The following is an 11699-nucleotide window of genomic DNA, read 5'->3' on the forward strand; positions in this document are numbered from 1 at the left end:
CACTAACGCAAAGCCTTCGACGATTGGGACAGATTATTGCCCTACGCTATGTTTGCCTATAACACTTCAGTCCACGAAGCGACCAAGTTCACCCCTCATGAAGTAGTTTTTGGGAAAACCGCACGCACCCCCTCTATATTCCCAACAGAAGAAATAATGGAAACATACGAGTCCTATTTGAGAGAATTAGTAACACGACTAATTGAAATTAGAAGAATGGTAGCCAAAAATTTAATTCAGTCAAAAGAAAAGATCAGAAAAAAATTAAGCAACAAAACAAAACCCTTGGACGTGAAAATAGAAGACTTAGTAGACGTTAATGAAGAAGTAAGAGCTGGAAAATTCTCCCCATATTACCACGGACCATATGAAGTAGTAGGGATCACAGAAAAAAACAATTTGATACTAAGCGACGCAGAAAAGAAGAGGTTCCGAAAACACAAGGATCAGGTCAAGAAAGCATATTCCTGACAGAATGATAAAAAGGGATTGAGAATAGATAAAGACGGCTATGTACATGTGTATACTGATGGAGCTTGTAAGGCAAATGGTAAACCTAATGCACAAGCTGAAATAGGAATCTGGTTTAACCAAGAACACCCCTTAAATATCAGCGACAAAGCATGTAATAGGCAGACTAATAATAGCGCAGAAATGGAAGCCATCATAAAGGCCATAGAAATTCTGAAAAATTTAAATTATAAGAAAATTAGGATACACACCGACTCTAAATTTGTAATATACGGGATAAAAGAGTGGCTACCTAAATGGGAAAATAACGGCTGGAAAACAAGCCGAAAGCGAGAAGTCATTAGTAAAAAGGACTTTGTAAAGATGAAAAGTAGTTTAAATAACCTAGAAGTAGAACTAATATACGAACCAGGACATACTGGAATAATAGGAAATAAAGGAGCAGATAGATTAGCCAAATTAGCAATAGAAAACTAACCAACAGTAATAAAAAAAAAAACTAAACAGATAATTTAATTTTGGTTACAGAGAAAAAATGGAGAACTATTTCGGGATATGCGTTATAATACTAGGAATAAGCGGCCTCACAAAAACACAAGACTTAAACCCTTTTATGAACATAACACCTATAAATAAGAACACAGGACTCTTTTACGAACTTATGCCAAACCTACAACGCATATCAGGAACATGGAGGACGGTAATACTAGTAGACACAGACACTTTCAAAACACATTTACCTAATTTAGAAACAGAATATAGAAAAATAGAAAAAGTTTGCCAAAATGTAATGAAATTAAGTTGTGAAGATTTTTTAGAATATAAGATGTTAAATAAAGAAATTACAGTAGCCAAGTTACTACGAGAACAATTATTAAATGTCATAAAAGAATTGAAACAGCAACCATCAACAAAACAAACACTTAAATTTCAAAAAAGGAGGAAACGAAACACTCCATTAATAGGGTTCATAGGAAAAATCGCAGGACCAACAATAGGAATACTAACGTACGATGATGGGGAAAGATACGAAAAACTTTTTACAGAATTAAACGAGGCTCAAAAGAAAATATCACACTTAGTAGGAGAACAAACTCATATAGTAAGAGCAAACTTACAAAATTTATATGATTTAGCACAACGACAACATAACAGTTCCGAAGAAGAAAGAAAGAGATTATATAAACTCGAAAAAGACATATTTGCCGTGGAATCAAAATTAACTACCACAGATTTCATGTTACAATTACAAAAAACATCAAAACAATGGAATGAGCAGATGGAAACTTATAAACATGGATTAGAGGAAACCTTAAACGTCATATTTAAAGCCATAGAAGGAAAATTACATCCAAAATTATTAAATAACGAACAGATAAAAACAATAGCAACGGAAGCTCATAAATTCTTAGAAAACCAGGAATATCCTATGCACATAGACAACCTAAATGTCGCAACAATTGCCGAAATATCAAAAATAGGATTACAAATAAAAGGAGAAAATTTGATGATAACACTAGATATTCCACTCTTAGAAAAAGAAAAATATCTACTTTACAAAATGCACGAGCTACCAGTACTACAAAATATAGGAACAATAGGAAACAGAGCATACATTACACCCCACTCGAAATACATAGCCACTAGCATAGAGGGCAGACATTATTTTTATTTAGAAGAAGAACAGCTGAGGACTTGCCAAATAGTGGAAGGAAGATACGTTTGTTATCCAACACAAGGAATTTATGACATTATTTTAGCACCAAGTTGTGAATCAGAATTGCTAAGACAACCTAATAATAACACCTTAAGAAGTTGTGATAGCCGGATCACAAAGAATCAACAACCACTATGGGAACCTCTTATCACAACAGGAAATTGGTTATATTCACTAACGAAAGAAGAAACTGCATATTTAATCTGTCCAAAAACAAAAGTCAACACTTTCCAAATAAAAGGAATAGGAATAGTTAACTTATCGCCAAAATGTACCTTAAAAACTGACACAATAAAATTACCTACATTACAGATAATAAACAACCCTCAAGAATATATTTATGCACCTAAAATAGAATTAAAACTAGAAGAGATTTTATTAATCCTAAAAACAGCAAACCCTCAAAAGGAGGTGACAACATCAAACGAAATACGACCAATTTGGAGAAAAATGGAAACCGACGAAAAATTACAAGAAATAGAAAAAGGTCTCGAAATTCAAAGTTTACATACACTTGGTAAAAAGGAACAATATCTATATACAAATTCAATAATAGGAACTTTGTCAACAGTAATAATAATAATCATAATCTATTTGACTACAAAACAATGCATAAAAAACCATATAAAACCTCTATGCTGCATAAGAAGAAAAATAAGAAGCAACGAGACAGAGACGCAACAAATGTACGCCATACCGTCCAGCCCTTTACAACAAAGACCCAAAAACCAAAATACTACCAATTTTATAACAAACCATCGAACAAGAAATCCTACAACGAAACGAACGACAAGAAGAAAACAAACCCACAACCAGCAGCACATTACGAAAAGAAAAAACAAAACGAGAAAATCCAATCTCCATATTACAATATACAGAAACACCCAAAATTAAATACGTGGACGTACCATAAACAAAAAAGACAAGACCAATTAAAAAAAAACAAAATAAAAGAAAAAAAACGATTTCCTCAGGAACATCCCCTCAAATTATCTTCCAGGAAATAGGCGAACCAGTTTAGGACGGGATAAATAATAAAAAATATATATATATAATAACAAAGACAAAAATCTAATTAAAAAAAAAAAAGAAATATAAATGAATAAGTACAAAAAAACAACATAAAAATAAAAAAAAAAATTTAAAAAAAAAACATATTTTAATCTACAAACATGAACATTTTTTTAAAAAAGGGGGTTAAATAATTAAAATAACTTTAAAATATTGTTTTTAATTTTATTTTTTTTTACTGAATAATACTTTTAATATTAATATACTATTACATAATATTTTTAAGCAATTATATAAAATATACTAAAAAAAAAAACACAAAAAAGGGGGGCACAGGGTACCTAAAAAAAAACCAATGAAACATACATAAACAAAAATACTACATACAACCAAACAATTCATTAACAAACTTACCCAAGATAAAATTTTAAAAACCAAGAACCCCCACAAATCATAGAAAATTTGTAAGCAGGAACCTCCAATTAAAATACAAATAGCTAAAAAAATTGCCATGGTTAACAAAAATTCAAAACAAAGGAAAACAAAAATTAAAAATATACTTATAATTTAATATAAACAATACGGAATAACAAAAATCCACTGCTTGCTGCCCTTTTTCCCTCAAAAAAATCTTCTAACCACCTACAAAAAGAGCCATGGTTAACAAAAATTAAAAACAAAGGAAAACAAAAATTAAAAATATACTCACAATTTAATATAAACGATAGGAAATAAAAAAAAATCCACTGCTTGACGCCTTTTTCTCTCCACAAAAAAATCTTCTAACCACCTACAAAAAGAGCCATGGTTAACAAAAATTCAAAACAAAGGAAAACAAAAATTAAAAATATACTTACAATTTAATATAAACGATAGGGAATAACAAAAATCCACTGCTTGCTGCCCTTTTTCCCTCAAAAAATCTTCTAACCACCTACGAAAGAGCCATGGTTAACAAAAATTAGAAACAAAGGAAAACAAAAATTAAAAATATACTCACAATTTAACCCTTTAACGACGAGATGTGCTACTTTTCAACATGAAATTCAATCTCTTACAATTAGTAGAAAAAAGCCATAAAAGTTTTTAAAAGTCCATACCCTACTATTTTTGGGGTCGCTCTTTCGAATGGTGTGGTCAAAATTTTCAAAAAATGATATTTTACCCTTCTTTTTTCAAAAATACTAAAAAAAGTCAAGTTTTTTTAATGTAATTTTTTTCAAAAGAATTTTTTTCTGTGTCTTAACGCTTTTCAAATAGAACAAAAAGTATCAAAAACGTGTTCCCGATAGTTGTACTTGAAAAATATTCTTTTTTTAATTTTATTTTTTTCGATTTTGAATTTAAAATGGCGCTTGAAGGACAAAAATTTTTTCTTATTTTACGTAAGATGACAAACTTTTTCAAAATTGCTCAAATCTGATTGAAATTTGTTACTCAGGGGTTTTCGTAGTCGCTGATTACGAATTTGAAGTCTGATTTCAAAAATTCAAAATGGCGGATCCAATATGGCGGATGACTTTTTAAAAAATTGATCGGATTCGCTTGAAACTCGTTACTCGGGAGTTATCGGGGTCGCTGGTTACGAATCTGATGTCAGTTTTTCAAAATTCAAAATGGCGGATCTAATATGGCGGACGAAATACAAAAATTGTTCAGATTTGCTTGAATCTTGTTACTCGGGGGTTTTTGGGGTAGCTGATTACGAATTTGATATCAGATTTTCAAAATTCAAAATGGCGGATCCAATATGACAGATGACTTTTTTAAGAATTAATCGGATTCGCTTCAAATTTGTTACTCTGCGGTTTTTGGGTTCGATAATGACGAATCTGACGTTGGATTAAAAAAATTTAATATGCCGGATCCAGAATGGCGGACGAATTTTTCAAAATATCTTAAACCTGATTGAAACACGTTACTCGTGGGTTTTTGGAGTTGCTGGTTGCGAATCCGATGTTAGTTTTTCAAAATTCAAAATGGTGGAATCGATAAGGCAGACGAGGTGTAAAAAATATCCTTACCAATTCTTATAGCTATTTTATACCAAGCATTTTGAATTTTTAAAAACGAACATCGGATTCGCAATCAGTGGACCCGAAAACCCTAGAGTAACAAAATTCAAGTGAATCCGACTAATTTTTTAATTTCGTCTGCCATATTCGTTCCGCCATTTTGAATTTTGAAAAACTAACATCGATTTTCTCGTACCATAGATCACTTTTAAATTTTCCTGTCACATATTGTGAAATATAGATAAGTTGATACTGGTAGAGTCAGAGCAAAAAGAGTATAATAATTCCGCCATTTTGAATTTTTGGAATGTGACTTCATATTCGTAATCAGCCACCCTAAAAATACCACACTAACAAATTTCAAGCAAACCTGAGTAAATTAAAAAAATTAGTCTTTCATTATACTTTGGCCACTTTGAATTTGTTGAATCTAACGTCAGATTCGTCATAAGTGACGCGAAAAACCGCAGAGTAACAAATTTCAAGCGAATCCAATCAATTTTTAAAAAAGTCATCTGTCGTATTGGATCCGCCATTTTGAATTTTGAAAATCTGATATCAAATTCGTAATCAGCTACCCCAAAAACCCCCGAGTAACAAGATTCAAGCAAATCTGAACAATTTTTGTATTTCGTCCGCCATATTAGATCCGCCATTTTGAATTTTGAAAAACTGACATCAGATTCGTAACCAGCGACCCCGATAACCCCCGAGTAACGAGTTTCAAGCGAATCCGATCAATTTTTTAAAAAGTCATCCGCCATATTGGATCCGCCATTTTGAATTTTTGAAATCAGACTTCAAATTCGTAATCAGCGACCACGAAAACCCCTGAGTAACAAATTTCAATCAGATTTGAGCAATTTTGAAAAAGTTTGTCATCTTACATAAAATAAGAAAAAATTTTTGTCCTTCAAGCGCCATTTTAAATTCAAAATCGAAAAAAATAAAATTTAGAAATGAATATTTTTCAAGTACAACTATCGGGAACACGTTTTTGATACTTTTTGTTCTATTTGAAAAGCGTTATGACACAGAAAAAAATTCTTTTGAAAAAAATTACATTAAAAAAACTTGACTTTTTTTAGTATTTTTGAAAAAAGAAGGGTTAAATATCATTTTTTGAAAATTTTGACCACACCATTCGAAAGAGCGACCCCAAAAATAGTAGGGTATGGACTTTTAAAAACTTTTATGGCTTTTTTCTAGTAATTGTAAGAGATTAAATTTCATGTTGAAAAGTAGCACATCTCGTCGTTAAAGGGTTAATATAAACGATAGGGAATAAAAAAAAAAATCCACTGCTTGACGCCTTTTCCTCTCCACAAAAAATCTTCTAACCACCTAAAAAAAAAAGAGCCAAGACTTACACATTTTTTTTTCTCTCCAAAATATTTACAAAAATTAAAAAAAAAAAATAATACTTACCAAGAAAATAAAACATCAGGACAGCAGAAAAAAAAACAACCGCAAAACCTACAAAGAGGAACAACAGAAACAAAATTAAAAATCAATATAAAAGAAAAATTACAGTTTATTGAGAAAGGTTATTAAAAATAAACAAAAGTTGGAGAAAAATTCTAATAGTAAAAAAAAAAAAACAGAAAAATAACTTATTGGATAATTGAATTTTTCCTTAAAATTGAATTTTCATGATTTAACTTTTAAATAAATTCTTAAATAAATGCATAATACAAAAACTCAACATCACTTGAAACTAAAAAAAAAAAAAACATTTCAGATTAAATTTTGAATTAATTAAATTAATTTAATTCTTATAATTGAATAACAAATACACTCTAAAATATGGGAATATTAAACACCATATTATAAGATTTTAAAAAAAATATATAATTCCCCTTAGTACGAAAATTATAGCTTTAAAACTAACAATACTATGCATGAAAGAAAGCTTGTGGGTGCTTGAGGAAGTGGTGAAACGCCGGGGAGCGGGCGGAAAGCATAGAAAGCAAGATAAATGCATAAAAATCGTACGGAACATGCACACCCTAGGCGCTTGAAATTTTTCGGTTCTCGACAAACTGGGAACGAGCCAGAGAAGATAGTTTGTAGGTACCCGAGGAAGTGGTGAAACGCCGGGGAGCTGGTAAAAGTAGAGAAGCAAAGAACAAACGTATGGAGCAAAGCATTGCTTCGTGACAACCGCGGAGCATGCGGGGCGTATACGAACGTGAGGAAGCGGAGAAAGAGACGAGGAGAGCCATGCATCGAGCATAGGCATACAGTACCTCGTATAGGGGAAGTGCGCCGGTTGTGGGCACCCTCCGGTTGTGGGCACCCCTACGTAAACTTCGACGGCAAGCAGACTTTGCTGATCTAAGTATTGCAAGTCGTGTTCGTTGACAATACGGACTTTTCGTATTCATAACGAAACAAATATATGCATTTGTGTAAAAGCTGTGAGCATAATAAAGAAAATTTGCATTAAATAAATAAAAAAGTAATTTTGTATTGTATTCGAAGAGCAACATATGGGTGTAGATTCGTTCAGAAAAGAAGGGTTTAATTTTTTTTTGCAGTGTTGTCATTATATTTTGTGATTTACCTTCGTGTTTAACCAAAATCCTGCATCACAAAATGTGTTGGTCTTTTTAAAAAATGACTGTCATTCCCGGTTGTGGGCACCTTTATGTTAAGGAGGCTCTACCATCTGACAATGATGAGGACTAACTGTCTCATCTATCTAAACTTTCTGCCAAGGAAAGTGACAGCCGCAAACTCCATTAAATGCGATGAATATAGTCGTTCAGTGCATTAGAAGTGCGTTATGGTATGCGTACTAGCTACTTCACATGCAAGCATTATGCTTTTGTTAGCGATGAGCATAGTGTGAAAACGTGTCATCATTTTTGTTCATTATCCTGGCAAATTCTCTTAAAATAAAGAAACTATCATTTCTTCTTCATTTGTGTTGGTTTCCTTTAATATTTTTCCATTTTTAGCGGATTTTTCAAGGGTGCCCACAACAGGGTACAAAATTTTTTTTGTCAAAATATTCCCATTTCACTAAATTTCTAATAAAACTTTTTTATTTAAAGGAATCAATTTAATTCCTTCACTGACAGTCACCTTAGACCTCTAGCTTTAAATTCGTACACATATATTTGTATAATATGCACATGGACAAATGTTATGAGACAAAAACAAAAGGGTGCCCACAACCGGAACACTTCCCTTATATCTATATATATATATATATATAGAGACTGCAAAAACTCGCGCTTAGAGAATAATTGAACTTTTATTTTTTAACTTCCTTCAGAATTTCACTGAAAAAATTAAGTAAACATTTTTTTTTTGGCGAAATAACAAAAATACCATTTTTTTTTCTTTCACAAAATTGCATGCATTAATTCACGCGTGTAATTATCTAATTTCAATAAACAAACAAAATTTTTAGTAGAAACACTAAGAATTAAAATTATAAATTTTTCTTTAAATATTTTCAATACTAAAATCTCTAAACCGGTTAATGAAATAAATTTTTAAAAAAAATCTCTTATAAAAAAATTAATAATAATAATTTTATAAACAATCGATAAAATGATGGTTAAAAAAAAAAAGTAATTAGCAACTAATTTAAAAACAACAATCGTTACACAAAGTTAAATCAAAGAGTATATAAAAGAAATTCCAGATTGAGAAAATACGCTGACAAGTAAATTAGGGTTAAATTACATACCAAGGCCGGCCACAAAACACAGCAAAATAGAAAAAAAATATCTTATACAAATCCACTTAAAAAAATAAAAATATACAAAAATATCTCATTAAAAAACCAGAAATTTCAAAAGTTGAACATCAAATTAATAATTTCTCATGTCTTATAAATGCATATAAAAAGCGATCTCATACAAAAATTAATATTTTGGTAATTTACGAAATTTTCGTGGTAATTCATGCAAATTTACAGGAATTTTCACTACAATAAATAAAAATAAGTAAAATCTAAATCATTATTAAATACTTAAAATTTAGTAATTTATGAAATTTCAATGGTAATTTATAAAAATTTATGAAATTTATGAAATTTTCGTGGTAATGTATGGAAATTTATAGAAAGTCATAACGCACTAAACTATATATCGTGATAAAATTAATAATTTAAAAAAAAATTAATTTTCAAAAAAAAATTAAATAAAATTTACACCATTATTTATAAAAATTAATTTGATTTTTTTATTACTTTACTCACGTAAAAGCAAGAAACAGAAACTAATCCAAAATTCGAACAATCACAAACAAACAAAGGGCGAAACAATAACAAAATCATAAATAACTTTTTGTCAACAGTTATTAAAATTAAATAAAAAAAAACACACCACAGCAAACTAGAACAAAACGACTCACGTATGAAACTGATAAACAGACCTACAGCACATAAGACACAAGGGGGGGAATAAGACAATACAACTACGAAACAACGAAAAGAAGAGAGTAATTAGCACCTCGCTAGGAGATGCTGACCTCACACGACAATCATAGACATTGACTTTTCTTCTTCAATTCCGTTCGTCCAAAACATAGAATATTAAAAAAAAAAAGAATCCTTAAACAAAAACTCAAGCAACCAAAATTATTTTATGTAAAATATTTTTTTTTATTTTACCAACAGACACAGAAATACCATTTTTATAAAACATGAAAACGACAAAATAACAATCTTATTAACGTATTTTTTTCTATAAATAATGATTTCTTTTTATAATATTTACATAATAAAGAATTTAAATTTCAATAAAAATTAAAATTACAAAAAAACATGACTTAAAAAAAAAGAGAAGAAAGGAAAATAATGGAACCATTTAAAAAAAATCGTCAATTTATTAACATTGCCAACTTTCTCCCTCGCCAAATTAACAAATAATTATAATCGAGTTTCTCTTTTCTCAAAATATTCAATATTCATATTAAAATTCAACATTCAATATTTAATTTAAATACTTTATAAACTAGCAGGGATACCACACGCTCTGAACTGGTACATTCCAACGCTAAAACACAAAGAAATCAAATATTAAAAAAAAAACACACACACCCCTGCTAAAAATAAAATCAGGAATAAAGAGAAAACGTCAGAAATTGTGATGTTTTGTGACTACTTTGACGTTTCCTGAAGCTTTTGGTTAATTCTGACTAAAGGATTTTTTATGCTCCTGTTGAATCCTGATATTTATGGATTGTGATTATTGAGTATTGAAATCTTTTTTTTTTATTTACAGCCCCTCACCGAAATATAGTCGGTAAATGTAAAGTACCGTTAAAACTTGAGTTTTGTGCGTAGCCCTTTTTTCACAATAGAATCGCGGGTCTATTGTTACAACGTTCGGGTCTCTAACCTAATTTTTATTGCTCAAAAGTTTTGCAATTTTAAAATTTCAAGTAAAATGAATATAAATTCAAAATCTAGAAATCTCCACAATTACAAATATCTAAAATTTATTATAAAAAACATTTTTTTACGAAAACTGTAACGTATCTCGAAAACCGTAATTGATAAATAAAAAAGGATATCATTTTTGAATTTAAGTTCTAAAGGATATAATTATTGCATACATAATAAGAGCATATTGTTAGATGAATTCTAAGTCGATGAAAAACAAGTATAATGTTTAAATAAGTATGAATATAAACAAATAAAAAGATTTCCCTTCAATTTTATGACGGTCAGTCGACCTTTTTTCAGGTAAAAAAGGGGTCGACTTTGTATAAAAAACCTGACTACTTTTGAAGCTTTCTGATTAAACATGACTCAAGCCTGACGTTCTGTAGCTGCAATTGTAACAATTGCAGCCTAAAATCATCAGAAATTCTGACTAAATTTCTGTCGTTTTGTGATTTTATTTTTAGTAGGGACTAAAATTAACAACATAAGACCAGTTAATTATTATTTCTCATACTAACAACATCCCAAGCTTTGGAGATTAGTACCATCTCCTCCCACTCTAATTTGAACCGTTCTACAAAGACAAGCTCCAAAGCAGGATCCTTAGGACGAAAACCAACCCTGGGAGGATAAGTAGGCAACGACGAAAAGCTCCTATAACACAAACACAAAAGAACATAATGAAAAGGCTTTCCATCATCAAATCATAATTTTAATAATATATTTAAAATAAAAAGGGAAAAGAAAACCTACAAAAACAATAACACTCACCTAAAAAAAGTATTGACACCTAAGATACCTATCACCTCCTCCATCGGTTCATCCTCAGACACTTGAGTGGAAGCTGGACTAACAAACATCTCGGGAGCCCAATAATATCTAGACTCATATTTTCTTTCGTCCCAGGACCACCTATACTCCTGGTGCCAAATCCCATTATCATAAGGAACATCCTCATGATAACACAAGGAACTCAAAAGAGGCCAAGGACCGTAACCCTCCTTCAAGTCTGCATCTTGCCATTTAGAAACCACAACCTTTACCCTTTAAAAAAAAAAATTTTTTTTTCTCACATATT

The 11699-nt window shown here is 30.5% G+C and overlaps 1 protein-coding gene across 1 annotated transcript; it reads left to right on the top strand.

The window, feature by feature from the left end:
* Positions 1-156: 156 nt before the first annotated feature.
* On the top strand, positions 157-948 carry LOC122501135 (ribonuclease H1-like). Its single transcript, XM_043610410.1, has 2 exons — positions 157-327; positions 475-948. Exons 1-2 carry the CDS (start codon positions 157-159, stop codon positions 946-948), a joined length of 645 nt encoding a protein of 214 aa, XP_043466345.1.
* The last annotated feature ends 10751 nt before the right edge of the window (positions 949-11699 follow it).

Source organism: Leptopilina heterotoma, unplaced genomic scaffold (genome assembly GCF_015476425.1).
Source record: "Leptopilina heterotoma isolate Lh14 unplaced genomic scaffold, ASM1547642v1 Lhet_2038, whole genome shotgun sequence".
Lineage (NCBI taxonomy): Eukaryota > Metazoa > Arthropoda > Insecta > Hymenoptera > Figitidae > Leptopilina > Leptopilina heterotoma.